Raw genomic sequence first — 15,384 nt, forward strand, 5'->3', positions numbered from 1 at the left:
TTACAAATTAACACATGACACAGAAGCCTATGATAGATACAAGTTGATATGCAACCAAGTTACAAAGGAGGTTAGACAGGCGAAGGCAGATTACGAGAAATCTTTGGCAAGGGATCAAAGAAAAACAGCAAAGAGTTCTTTACTTATGTAAACTCTAGAAGGAAGGGGATGAATCAGATTGGTCCACTTGATATCGATGGGTCAACTGTTGATGATACTGCTCAATGTATATTTAATGAAACTAAATGAATATTTTGCATCGACATTCACACATGAGGAGTTATTCAGCGAGGGAAATGCCAGAGGTGTATTCAACTCTGGCAGTAAGCTAGAGAGTCTTGTAATAACTGAGAGTAAAGTGGAGGAGAAATTGTTGAAGATAAACACAAGAAAGGCACCTGGGGTGGATGGGATCTATCCAGTTATATTAAAGGAGGCAGCAAAGGAAGTAAGCAAACCCTTAGCCATAATTATGAGAGCTTCCTTGGACTCAGGGGAGGTACCCATAGACTGGAAATGTGCAAATGTGACCCCAATTCACAAAGGAGGATCAAAGGCTGACACAAGTAATTATAGACCTGTGAGCTTAACTTCTGTTCCAGGAAAATTAATGGAGGCACTGGTTAAAGAAGCACTGCAGGATCATTTAGACAAGACTTCAGTTACAGCTCAGACACAGCATGGTTTTGTTAAGGGAAAGTCTTGCCTGACCAACTTGATTGGATACTATGATGCAGTCACAAAAGAACTGGATGAGGGAATAACTTTGATATTATATACTTGGATCTTAGAAAGGCTTTTGATACTGTTGCACATGGAAGACTGCTACACAAATTGGAGCAGTGTGACATTGGAGGCAAATTGCTGCTATGGATAAAGGGGTGGCTGAGGGGGAGAAGACAGAGAGTGGTAATCAATGGACACTGCTCGTCGTGGACTAATGTTATTAGTGGAGTCCCTCAGGGCTCAGTGTTGGGTCCATTATTGTTTTCTGTATTCATAAATGATATTGATGATGGTATATCTAGCTTAATGTGAAGTTTGCAGACGATACAAAGGTAGGCAGGGTTGTCAAGGACACTACTGACACTATGCTGCTGCAACAGGATCTGGAAAGGTTGAGCAGATGGGCTGAGAGGTGACAAATGAAGTTTAACATTGACAAATGTAAAGTACTACACATGGGAAACAGCAACCCCAGAGCAACGTATCAACTCTGTGGTACTACACTGACAGTGGTAGAGAATGAAAGGGACCTGGGGGTGGTTGTGCAGGCAGATATGAAGTTCTCTGAGCAGTGCAGATGGGCTGCAAGAGTAGCTCATGGTGTATTGTCAATGATATATAGGAATTTTTCTAGCAGGGATAAGGAGGTGATTATTCCCTTGTATAAGGCAATGGTCAGGCCACACCTAGAGTACTGTATATAGGTCTGGAGGCCTCATTTCAAGAAGGATGTAGAGATGCTGGAACGAGTACAGAGAAGGGCAACAAGATTAGTGAATGGAACAAAGGGGTGCTCTTACGAAGAAAGGCTTAAGTTTTACAAATTACAGTGTCTGGAGACTAGGCACCAGCGAGGTGATCTGATAGAGGTGTACAAAGCCTTGAATGGTTTGAGCATGCTCAATGCTGATGGGATTCTTCCTCTCGCACAGAATAATCACCTGAGAGGGCATAAATTCAAATTGAGGAAAGACAGATGTAGGATAGACGTGCGGAAATTTGCCTTTAGCGAGCGGGTGGTTGGTTGGTGGAACAGACTTCCATCCCTTGTCGTGGAAGTTGATAGCCTAAATAAGTTTAAGGCTCAGCTGGACAGGTATTTTGAACGAACAGAGGGGTGAAGTGGAAGTGGTTATTTTTATTATTATTATTTTTTTTGGCTGATGCTGCATAAGCTTGCTTTTTTGCATCAAATGCCTCTACTAATGCTAATGCTAAAACAGACAGAGCAAACTTTCTCAAATCCAAAAAGGCAGGATACCATCGCCATGTTCTTTCAAGAGTCAAACATTCATTTTACAGTTATTCAACACAGATTTCTACAACTTCCAAACTCTCCTCAAGCTGCCTTCGATAATGTGTCCGTCCCTGCCTACTTTATTTCCGTCTAAAATTACTTTAAAATCTCTGGTCCACTACTCTAAAACCTTGCGTCTTTGCTGGAATCGAGGAAGGTAATCATCTCATGCGGCCCAAATTGAGCAACTATCCATGTCAGGAGGGGCATCGCTCAGAGTAGGATGATGTCAGCTATCCTCTTTGCTGCACTTTTCTCGCCTCACATCCCCTCTTCAGTTCCCATGCAGATGAGATAAAGCTATTTGTCACTTCTGATAGTCCACATGGTGCATCGGAATCAGTCAAAATCTCTCTCTGAAAATACACTGCTCGACAAAATTAACAGAACAAAGTGTTTTTCGTGAATATTTTATTGTGAACAGTGTCGCTGAAGGAGAGTATTTGATATAATAGACATCCTGGCATGCAAATTCCGAGCATCCAACAGAAATCGATCTACCACCGCACATTATACAAATTATTCATGTCTATAAAAATACGGGTTTGGACCACATCACTTCATTCCCGTTTTTTTTTTTTTTTTTTTGGCTTGCTCAGTGGGTTAGCCACATTTCCAGTACTCAGGATGGCAAGGCATCGTCGCAAAGATGATTCTTTGATATCGCAGGCCGCTGGGCGATTTGAGGCAGGGAAGACGTAGGACTGCCCAGATTTAAGTCGTCCAACGGCCCGCTATCAGATGACACAAACATCAGTATCAGGTGATACAGATATGCATCACCTGATAATTTATATCATCCCATGCACTTTTCTTCATCTGACATCCATTTAGGTCTAAGCTTTGAACAGTATTTCTGTGTTGATATGAAAAGCCTGGTAGCTCCAAAGACTAATTCCTTGGACGCTTCCCACTTAGAATTTGCTGTTGGTAACGTCCTCAGTTGGTCCCACTACACAGAATTTAAAATCTATCCGAGACCACTGCAGTGACCCTCACGAAAGCAAAGGCCTTTAATTAAATTCTACATTATTACACGATGATCACTGCCACCCAGTGGGTCTTTTACCTGCAGATTCATAGTGCATGAAGAACCACTGCTGATAACCAGATCAAGATCTCTTTATGTTATTAGTGCTAATGCGTACAACAATATCACCTCTTGTGCCCTTAAAAGATGATATCTGCTCTACAACACCATCTACTTTAGCCACTGGTAGACATACCCTGGTCCTCTTCCACCTATCCTTCTTGCACAACATATTTCGCGTTTCCCTGACACTGACAATAACCACCTCCTGTAGGACCAGCGAATTTTATGATATGAAAAGTCTTCCTCAGAGGAAGGGACTGTCATGTACGACGTGCCTTCCTCTAGCAACCTGGATATTTTGGAAGATACGTGATAATCGTAATTGGTAACGAAAAAAGTGGTTCCTTACCTTTATCCGGATATGTTTGATTGTTAAAGTTCAAATAGCACTGCAGCTCTTTCAATGACGTATTAAGAAACAGGTCATCTGTAGTCATCACAGAGTAAGTGCTGTTACGAAAGATCTCCATGACAACAAGAAAACAGATCATGAAGTCGAAAGAATCAGTTGCTAGTTATCGAAAACTAGTTAGGCCAAACTTGTAGAAAACCGAATTCATCTTCTAATTGGGAGCCCTTTTAACTTCGAATTTACTGAAGCTGAAAAATCACCAACAGATCACTCTGCTAACGGAAGGGACAGCTTCCAGTTTGTAGTGTCATCCTCCGAGAATCTTGAAACATTTGTGGTTCACAGTTCGTTCTAAAAAAGAACAAAAAATTACACTCGCGTTATTAACTTATTTTCTTGTACATAAGGAATTAGAAAGATAACAGTGCCACAATCAATATTCATTTAAAAGAGAAAGAAAATTATAACCACTGCCTTAACACCGCAGGAAATGATCAAAGCAGATTTGGACTCCCGTTAAGTCTAAATCTCAAAATAGCAAATAATTTATGTGAACTGGAAAGTATTACTGGCAGTTCGTTTCTCTTAATTAACTTCATGTAAGCTTGTTAATTAGCAGAAGTGACACATTCTCATTCAGCAATGAATGAAAGTGTCCATTTAAACCATCTAATCGCTGTCGTATAAGAGAATCCCAGAATAAGTGGATATAATCAAGGAAGACAGCTAATTACCTGCAGACATCAGTGACACAGCTCCAATTGGTTACGCTTGCACTATTATTAGCGGTATCCCGGGTTTCATTGCTTGGTCTCAATCATCAGGTCTCAAGAACAGCGCTGGAAACAATCATTTCGATGGTACTTCCCAAACACGATCATTTCAGTTGTTGGAAAAATGTTTATCATGGTTAAGTAGCTACATCATTTAGCTCCTATTTGGCAAAAAAGTCCAAGGCCGATTCCTTCCCATTGCTGGACCGAAAAACGAGTTTTTCATCTGCAAATCAAGATATCAACCACAGAATAAACGCGATTTATAGACACAACACAGTGTCTATAAAGTTTCGAATAAGGCTTTGATCATTAAGGCAGCTGAGGACTCGTGTCCTCAGCTGCCTTAATCGAAACGACCCAACCCTTAAGTTTCATACTTTTATTTCGTATTTCAGCATTTTTCCACGGGATATCTTCAAAAGTTTTGTGATGTGTGTGTATTTAGGAGACGTTCGCTCGGTCGCTTGGAAACCCTTTGTCAAGCAGTCGATGTATCATCAAAAAGATATCTCGACTTAAAATGTGAAGTCCGCCTGTTCCCTCGTGCGAAAAAAAGATAAAACTCCGTTTCCATAGTAATACAAAAATATTAAAAGCAAATGTCATCGCTGCTTTCTTTTTGTCATCCCCTTTCAGTAGCCATTGCAGACAGTGAACGAGGCCACGGTGTGTGCTGGGATTATCGCGGTCCAGAAATTTCTTTTTCCCAAGTCCCATCAAAAGAAAGGGATGAGGAGAAGTGTTTATTTGGCTAAGATGACACGATACTGAGAAACAGCTGGCCACTGTTTGCAATGAAATAAAATCCGTGCAAAAACAAACAGATTCCCTACACTGAGATTTGTTTGGTGCGCGTATTTTCGCAGAAAGAAGGAAAGAATTTAACTGATTGGTTCACACAAGCACGAAGTGATTTTCATAGGCCTTGGATGGTCGGAAATTCTATTACTAAACTACACGGAGGAGGCCCGATCCTTTGAAATATGCGTGTCGTGTGATTTCTCGCTTCTAAGTTCCATCTCTGATAGCAAAATACTGTATACCTTTCGAAATACCGCAGAGTCATGTATAATGTAAGATCTCCTTATTGTGACACACGCGGTGAAATGAATAATGACAGTAAACAGACAGCACATAATGCATCCTGCATCTACATCGGGGTTTTCAGATACTCGCTATTCCGCGCTTCCCAACCACTCCACAGACGAGAAGTTCGAGGAGAGGAGGCACATCGAACATCCGATCGCACAGTCAGCTTCGAGAGTGGTGGACTTTGATGGGTGTCTGCTACTGGATTATGACACTTGATCTTTTCTCGAGATTCAGATTCCTCGTGTATCGCTGATGGTTTTACGCCCCATCAGATCGTTCTCAGAGCTAAACATAATATTTATTTTACGCACCGTAAGTTGCGTAGCCATTTTCAAACAGCTGTCAAATACGAGACTAGAAATTCATCAGGGGATGCCACCTACTGATATAATGCACACGCATAACCGCGCGTTATATCGGTAGGTGGCATCCCTGATCAATTTGTAATATTCCAGGCAAGACCCGTGAATTTTTCAGAAACTGCAACCTTTGCTCTCCATTTATAAGCTTAATCTATTCATAGTTCAGCAATCCTTCAAATTTACAGCTAATTTTTAAAATCTGTTTGTATTAAATTTTATGTCAAATTTCACGCTGTGGTACACTTTTATAAACGAGAATAACATTACGAACGCAAATAAATGTTTCCTTACATTTACGAGTTCGTTCATTTTGAGGATTATCCGAGCAAAGTTGTTTCCCATTCACCGCGGATAATCGGGAGGCTACTGTATTAGCACGTTGTATTTCGCAGTATCATCTAGGGAGGAATCATTTGTCCTACAAATTGACCACTTCATGAGATCGATACTGTTTGGGAGAAAGAATAATCAAATGTTTCTGCATTTTTCCAATGCTCTCTATAAGTTTGAGTTATCAGCAAGATTAGCTAGCACACTGGTTAAAATCACTGTCCTCCCTGCACAGGGTAGAAAGGCTTGGGTTCGAATTCCATCTATAACGCGAGGAACTTTCTGGAATTTTTTCACTCTGCGGCCGAGTTAGTTGGTCTCAGGAGTGGAAAGAAAGGTCTCCCTCCAGAAACTCGGGTTTTTCGTCCAGCTCGTTTGTTATTTGTTGTAGGATTTTTAGGCGCACAGCAACTCGGGTCATACTGCGCCGTATATAATGTCTGAATTTTGAGCGTGTTCTGTGGTCGAGTTGCTGTTTGCTGGACGAAAAACCCGCGTTTCCGACAGAAAAAAACCAACCTATCCTCGCCTGAGACCGACTAACTCAGCTACGTTGTTAAAAAGACCCATAAAAATCCCTCACGTCATCGACAGGATTCGAACTCGGGTCTTCTCCTTGTTGGTAGAATCAAGTTGGTGATTCTACCAACTGTGCTACCCACGAGGGCCTTCTGTCCTACAAAACAGGAAACTTGACTAGAGAACACATGCAATCTAATAGGTAGATGAGTTCGTTCTCGGGTGGCCCAAATATGACTTTTGGTGGGGGGATGAGTTAACAGTTCGCGACTTTGTAGGTAATCTAGAATCTTTCACGGGTCTGTCAGCTTCTTTCCACCGCTTACATCCAACTGTCCAATGATCTCTGAACGCCCTGTCGTGTTAATGGGTTGAATGCCTGAACTGTAGGGTATGATACATACACCGCCGAGACACCCAGAAAGCTGGAGGACCAGGGTTTCAGTGGAAGGTATGCACCATATATCCTCTGGATTTTAGGTGAATAGCGTATACCTTCTGGTTTTTGTAAGATTTGAAAAAAAATATATTATTAAAATATTTACCGAAAATTAAAAAATAAATTTATTAGAATTGGATTCTTAAGCAATACTTATAGTGGTAATTTTAATATTTTAGAGGAAGCGACAGTTTAAGATATTATTAATAATAATAATAATAATGGTTTATGGACGCGGGACACTGCTATATGCAGAAAGGACCATACGACCATAATTGCTGCATAAGTTAGTAGTTGTGAAAGGCAATGTGCTGATGTTACGCTATTAGTAACGCTAAGTACGGAGAACAAAGGGTAAACAGAACAGAAATCGCAATCACGGTGAACAAAGAAGGTTTCTAAGATAAAGGAGAAGTAATAAGAATAACTTAGTGCTGTTCATCCTGTGACTTCAGCGCCTTTTTCGAGGGCCAGCCGCCGAAATCAAAGGAGGAACCGGCAATAGGTGGTTAAAGCCTCTCTTTCTGACATGAAATACACGCCGCACGTGGCATGTATGAAAAGTAGGTAAAGTTAGTTTAAAAAAAAAATTTTTTTTTTTTTTAATTTTAATTATGAGGCGTGCGTATATTTCATGGCTGACCTGACAGAGGCTGGAAGTCAAGATTAAAAGAATAACAAGAATAAAAAGCAAGAAATGGGATAACTTACTGGGGTCGTGTAGGTTCGAATATTTCCAAAAAAGTACATGCCAACATAATCTTATCCGAAATCTGCAGAATAGCCACTACATGCAATAGCAAACAACTGATAGTTATCAACATCAAAAACCTGTATAGCAAGCTCCTTAGCAACCAGTTTCCGGCACCCTACTTATATTACCACATCAAAAAAGCTCTCGGTATTATCAAACATAAAAAATTGACCAAAGGTACTACTATGATATCAATAATATCATGGCTAACTGATATTCCATAACTGCTAGGCTAGTACATATGTATAGTCAATACTCCCAGCCTCTTTGGTGTCTTACAAGAGTAGAAAACCTGTACCCCCCCCCCTCGATTGGCTATCTATAGGCGTATTCATTTACCATTTATATATTATTATTTTCTTTTTATCTTCATATACCAAACATAAACCAAACTTCATATACCAAACACCTGAAGGATGCTCACAGAATTATGTTCAGGGTCCTATTATAGGAACGGGTATAGCAACCCCGAGCTGCCCTAGCACCATCTTTTTGTCTGCTTCAGCACTCTTTATGCTTTTCTACCCCCTATATTTTTATTTCTCGTGAGCCATTAGTTTACCGAACGCAATACCCGAGATGCTCCTTTTCTGCTTTAAAACACTTTCCTCGCCTATACAAAGTTCAGCGACTTTTTAGCGCTACTTTGCCTTTATTCCTTTCTATCCTGGGACGCATTCCTTCACACGTTTACATTCGTAACAAAATAGGTTTAATTAATTTTAATTTCATACTTCACTAATTTAATTTATTTTAATACATCTCCAACTTACGACGCATGGGGTAACTATCAACTTATTTAATTAATTTATTTAATTTCAAATTTTCCCGATTTATTACGCCAGGGGTCGCCAGTTTATACCATATACTGTAGCCCACACTCAGTTTAAACATTTTATTTTTCCACAGCAGTACAGATCGCCACAACCTACACGACCCCAGTAAGTTATCCAATTTCTTGCTTTTCATTCTTGTTATTCTTTTAATCGTGACTTCCAGCCTCTGTCACGTCAGCCATGAATTACACGCATGCCTCATGATTAAATTAAAAACATTTTTTTTTTAACTAACTTTACCTACTTTTCACGTACGCCACGTGCGGTGTGTATTTCATGTCATAAACAGAAGCTTTACCCGTTTATTGCCGGTTCCTCCTTTGGATTTCGGCGGCTAGCCCTCGAAAAAGGCGCTGAGGTCACAGGATGAACAGCACTAAGTTATTCTTATTACTTCTCCTTTATCTTAGAATCCTTCTTTGTTCACTGTGATAGTGATTTCCGTTCCGTTTGCCCTTTGTTCTCCGTACTTAGCGTTACCAGTACCGCAACGTCAGTAACCGCCTTTCACGACTAGTAACTTCTATACACTGGTGTTCAAAGAAAGTGCATCACCTACGAATTTCACATTTCTAACCCTTTTTCGCCATGGTATGTTACATTAATGACTAGCATCACAAATAGAAATATAAACAAAAGATATTTATTAATAGTTAAGGCACAGCTAAATAATATTTGATAGGTGCTCTTAAAATATTCCAAAATGAGCATTTGCTACATTTATTTATACAACAGTTTTGAAATGAAATGTTATCAGAAGCCCTCAAATTTATTCAGTTTATCATTTTAAATGGAAAACACAATGAAAAGTTCACCAGGTGCAAACTAATATTTAGTTGAACCGCCTCTGGCCCTGATGACAGCAGCACACCATCGAGGCAGTGACAAGATCAATTTCTGAAGATATTCAAATGATAGTTCGTGGTTCAAAACAAGAATTAGGGCCTTTGGTTTCTTTCTGGCAACTGCAGATTCCACACGATGCCAACAGTTCTCTATAGGATTCAGGTCCGGCTGGGCTGTTTCCTGGCCAGCTATGAGTTGTAATGGACCGTTCTTCCAACCATTTTTTCACCTGTAACAAATGTAAACACATTACTGCCGAACCTCTAATGCAGAAATGAAGCTAAAGTAACTACAGAAGTGCTTACTTACACCTTTCGCCCAATAGCAAGGAGCAGAGTCGTCCTGAAAGATGCAGTTACTTGGCAGGTTGAAATGGTCTCTAATGGTCGGCAGCAATTTGCCTTTCAGTATAGCCAGGTATTCATTGGCATTTACGGAAACTTTTATAAACTGCTGGTGATACGAAATGCGCTCCCATTTCATTTAGCTAGTTGGGAATTTCACTGTAGACACCATACAGTCTGGATGGTATCCTTCTTATTCCACGTCTATGGAGAATCGTTTGTCTCCCATCAGAGTCATGAGGTTGAATTTCTTCTCATCCGAGAAAATAACTGACTTCCACTACTCGGGGGCTGCATTTGACACGCTCCTTATACCAAATTAATTGGGTCTTTTTCATTTTTTGTGTGAGGATGGGCTTCTTAGGACGACGGGCTGCAAGTCCATTCTTGAGTTTGGAAAGAAATCTATTCACAGTCGACTGATTACAAGACAATTATAAGCAATATAATTGCTTATAATTGTCTTGATTATCGACTGATTATAAGCAATACGACAAGAAGAACATCCTTCCTCATGTAAAGCAATAAAAGTACTCTTTCTTCGTGGCGTCAACTGCACGTACTCGCCATCCTGACACAAGCAAGGAATGACTGCAACTCTTGTGGAGCGTGCATATATAGCTTAAAATAACAGCTGATGCAATATTACGTCATCACCTACGCGTGTCAATCTTATGTGATGCAATCTGTAAGAAATATTGTCATATACTCACGATATTTGGACGACAATTACAATTTTAAGGGGTGATGCACTTTCTTTGAACACCAGTGTATATATACACGGTATACGCCGTATATCCTCTGGAAGTATACTCTCTGCTGTACGTAACATTCACTGATTTTACAACTACAGCATTTAGAGGTCCATATCTCGGCGCACGAGTAGAGAATATTTCGGAGGGCTAATTTTGATAAAATCAAAACTCCAATATTGTCGACAAAAGGGAGAGCAGTTTTAATAAACTGCTCTCCCTTTTGCCTGGACGAAAAAAACCTTGCTATCTACGCCTGAAACCGACTAACTCAGCCACAGAGTGAAAAGTTTCCTGTCTTTTCATTTTGATTTTAACGCTTTTTATCTATCAATTTATTAGTTTATTTTATCTGGGTTTTGCCTCAAAACTTTTTTTATTGTAGTTCAGTGTTTTATTTATATCTATATAAATATATCGTATTTATTTTATTAAAGTTTTGGGTTTAACTCTCGTGCTCAGTCGATTGCTGAAAGAAGTCTTTCATGTCTTGTTTCCCGACGTACAAGACTTTTTTTTTTTTTTAATGTAATTGATTTTGTTCTCTTACATCAATTTTTACACAAAATAATTTTTTTTTAATGCGTTGCATTTTCCTTATCTTGTAACATGTAAAAGGAAGTTTCTGTTTTCATGTTACCCTTTTTTATTTTCAGGCTATATATAAAAAATGCAAATTCCCAACGCTTTTATGTGCAACAAATCTACGTCAGTGATTTATTTTTAGATTTGATTAAAATTATAAAAATATGACTTACTTTCGTTTTTTTAAAAAAAATACCTTACGCTTGCTTTTAAATGCTCACTTAAGAAAATTTACAACCTCAAAAGGATCACTGCTTTTCAATATTAAGGCGAATAAATAAATGTTTGAAGAGACACGTGCCTACCTGATGACATTTTTGCTTCCGGATATGAGATCAGTCTTTTTTAGCGGAACTAATACATTGTTCTAATTCAATGAACAAAAATATATCACGTTTGTAATAATAACACGCATTAATGATGAATTAATAATTAAAATCCCTCCCTACAACAGTTCTTTAATTACACAAAAAACAATCCGTGATATATTTGCTATATTAACTGAGTGTTGTACAGTAATATCATTTTCTGAAAAATGGCGTCTAGCCCATAAAAGTGATTCTTAATAATTCCATCACAACAGAATAAATTCGCGCTTTTCTTGCGATTTTATTGCTAAGTCAGCGAAAACAGTTAAGAGTTACAAAATATTTTTAGAATGTTTTTTTTTTAACTGCAGATAGTGTTGATTGATCTTACGAAGTTTAGCTTTTCATCCCTTCCAAAACTATTCATTAGATGTTTAAACGTAATCTTTTTTTCGATCTACCAGGTCCGTCTGGTTTATATTTTACTACTCTTTCAGCTTCTCTAATTATTTGCTGATTTATTTAACAAAAAACAATTTTAGCGCACTAATTTATTTATTTATTTATGATACCACCATTAATGTATATTTAGAGCAAGTTAATCAGTATTGCTGCACGCCAGTTTGATTAATACTCATCGTTAGCCATAATGATGGAGGTCAATTCTGAATATGAAGATAATTCCATTGGAGAACCTATCATTCATCAGAGAGATATTGTGTTGTTTGGCTATTAAACTGTTGAACTATTTTGGGCTCTCAGATAACTGTAAGATTGATTAGCTCCTCGTGTTGAAGTGAAAGTGAACACACTTTTATCGAGAAGCAAGGTGTTCGCGGGTAAACAGTTGTTATAATCACAGACTTCCCCACACCGGGTGAAAAGGGCCCGGATTCGAATCTCGCCAATGACACCAGGAACTTATGGGCTTTTTTCATTTCGACCAGAGAACATTAATGGACATCTGACACGTGGGCAGATGAGTTGGTTCTCGGGTGGCCCTAATAAATTTTAGTGGCCCTAAAATTTAGTAGGGGTGGCCCTACTAAATTTTATCGCTACCTTACACAGAAGTGGCATCTGGTGATTAATTTTATAATGGGGTCTTTAAACTAAGATCCTTCCAAGCGATCTGCAAGATTCCCCGGAAATTTTGTGAAGATGGGCAGACTTCACGGACTTGATGGTTCAGGAGATCCCATAAAAGCTCTATTGGGTTTATATTCTTAAGTGGGAAATTAGTGCTACTAATGCTCAAGATAACCCTTTCCCTCTTGCAAAGTCTATTAGCCTTTCCCCATTTTCATTACTGGTTTCATGTAAGCCGTTTCTTTCAATAGTTGGTATGTGTACTTCCTCTCTCCCTACTTTGGCATTGAAAGCTCCATGGATGAGTTCAATATCGTGTCTTGGGGCATCAACTAATGTTCTCTCCAGTGCTTCGTAAAAGGCATCCTTTGCTTCATCCTCTGCGTCTTCTGTCGGAGCATGTACACTGATCATGAATGTGTTAAAAAAAAAGACCCCTCTAAGCCTTAGCGTACATATTCTTTCATTAATTACACTAACTCATCATTCGTGCTTTAGTGTCCTTCTTAAACTTAAAGCCTGTCCCCAGAACGTTGTCTCTGCTTCCACTATAATTTCCCCATCTTATCTCTTGTAACACTGCTATACTTATGTTATATCTCTTCAATTCCTTCTCCAATTTCCTGCTTGTTCCTGGTTGGTACAAACTTCGGACGTTCAGCGTAGCTACAAAAATCTTTTTAATCCTTTTGGCAAGCTTGGGTCGAATTCTATTTGAGGCAGTCCGGCTATTTCCTTGAGGTTTGTAACGTTATGTTAGTTTTCTGGGGTGGGGTTGTTAGCCCCACGCCCAACCCGAAGGACCAAAGCATCTCTCTCTCTTAGTCTGAGTCATCACCTGTAACCTGTCCAGTATGGAAGACATTGCTGGTGGTTAGACTACCACCGTTTTAGCTCACAGGATCATTTGGCCACACAATCCCCACCACTACTACGTCAAAGTGGAGACACCTTTGGGGGGATTATTATAAATAAGGACAGTGCCATTGTATCCCCCACCACGAATCAGTTCTTGAATATTCCACGTATTAATTGCACATTTCAATATTTTAAGATTCTAATCAAGAAACACGACGCTTTGTCAGCTTACGAATTTATTTTATTATTCGTGGAATACACGAAATATCCGAGTTTTTGCGTTTGATTTCTTCGTGCGTTGTAATTAATACGCGGAGAAGTAAAAACCAAAATACTGTAATAAAATTACCTTAAATTACGAAAATATAAAAATACATTGAGAAGCTAAAAAAAAATGAACTCAAACATAAAACGTACTCTGAAATTCAAATGAACCTTATTTATCGACAGAAAAATATAAATTCAACATTTCAAGTTGAGTTAATTCATTTTTGAGCGCGTGCGTTTATTTTTAACATTAACAAATGTTATACCAGTAATCAACAAAATTAATTTTATCAAACTCCAATTACTACATTTTGAATTTTAATGCTCACATTCGCTTACTCGGGATAGTACACAGGTGGATCTGATCACATTGCTTGCTTGTTCGCTCGCTCTCTCTCTCTCTCTAACTGGAACACTGACATATCGGCTTCCGATAGCTAGGTGGCTACGGCCCTGATCAATGACTTGAGTGAATGATCAGGGCCGGTTTCGCCTAAATGATGATTCAAGTCACTCATTCAATTAAATGACTCAGGTCACTCGTTCACCACCCAATCAAAGCGGGGCCAGAGGCTCTGAATTACTGTTCAGATAAAACAATTTTTTTTATAGCTCTCTCTCAGAATAGAAGATTTGATTAAAAAAAGGGAGAGGGTAGGGAACTGTTAATTTTGTCCAGATGTCACTGATCCTTGCCTTTGTATTATTTCCTAAGTGCTCCGTGTTTACTTTGTAACCTAACTACGTTTCTGTGATTACAGAAATGACGTCAACGGTTCAGATTGTCCAAAAGATACGTAAAGGTAAGAAAGGTTTGATACTTAGTAAGTAATTACATGCACAGCGTAGTTTAATAATAATTTCTGCGCGGCACTCCGAAAAGAGGAAGATATCGCCCATGTTACTTTCCCAGCCATCCCCCCCTCTGTAAAAAACATGCTCTTAATCTTTACCTTAGCGTGCTGCTAAACGTTTCCATTAGCTGTCATGTGACAGCCGCTATCACACAGCAGCCATTTCGCTGTGTTTACTGATTGTCTCACTTATCAGCGGGTTCCGCCACACATTCTTTGATCCAACAGCACCCTAACTGGGTCGACCGACGTATTACACACTTCGTAAAACTTTTCACTCTCCGTAGCACTTACAGAATCAATCGATAGTCTTCAATAACATCAGCAGTGACAGCGCACTGCCGTTACGATGTCATCAGACTTCATTTCCGTTCTAATGTCCAGGGTAATTACAGCAACATTTCCCCCCTCAGCTATCTTTGAAGGTTGGCGGAAATTCCGCCCTTTCAAGTAATCCCATCATCGGTTGCACTGGGAAACCAGTTGCAGTCAAAAGTTTTAAAAATTCTGCTAATTCTGTACACGTAATTAGGGCAATCATTCTCCATCTGGGTATTTCTACACTACGGTTCAAGGTCTTAGCGGGTCTCTATATCAATCATCACATCCCCACACGACGACAAGTTCCCATACAGCAGCCACTTTGAAGGACCCTAACTGGGAACGAAGCCATTGTTGTTTCAAATGTCTCTTGTTCTCTGAAAAGATCTTGTAACTCCAAGAAAGCTCATCCTCTAGGTGTTTATAATAAACTACTTCCCAATAAAATGTGCGCACTCTCTGGTCGGTTTGTTGGTTTTGAGGGATGAAAAATTAAAGTCTCTGGGGGAGGGGACTTAACCCACATCTGAGACTGCCTAACTGTCACCATGGTGGATGGGAGCCTATAAAAATTCCTCCATTAC

At 39.3% G+C, this 15,384-nt stretch overlaps 1 protein-coding gene across 2 annotated transcripts in view; it reads right to left on the minus strand.

Annotated features, from left to right (window-relative positions):
• Positions 1-15,384, minus strand: part of LOC150090712 (diuretic hormone receptor-like) — a 212,473-nt gene that overhangs the window by 174,875 nt on the left and 22,214 nt on the right. For both annotated transcript variants that reach the window (XM_090379588.1, XM_090379597.1), the window contains exon 2: positions 3,466-3,819. In XM_090379588.1, coding sequence (XP_090235714.1) covers positions 3,466-3,607 — 142 coding nt within the window. In that variant the 5' untranslated portion in view covers positions 3,608-3,819. The remainder of the gene's footprint in view (positions 1-3,465; positions 3,820-15,384) is intronic.

The sequence above is a fragment of the Mastigoproctus giganteus genome, chromosome 1 (genome assembly GCF_048544385.1).
Source record: "Mastigoproctus giganteus isolate SK-2022 chromosome 1, ASM4854438v1, whole genome shotgun sequence".
In the NCBI taxonomy this organism is placed as follows: domain Eukaryota; kingdom Metazoa; phylum Arthropoda; class Arachnida; order Uropygi; family Thelyphonidae; genus Mastigoproctus; species Mastigoproctus giganteus.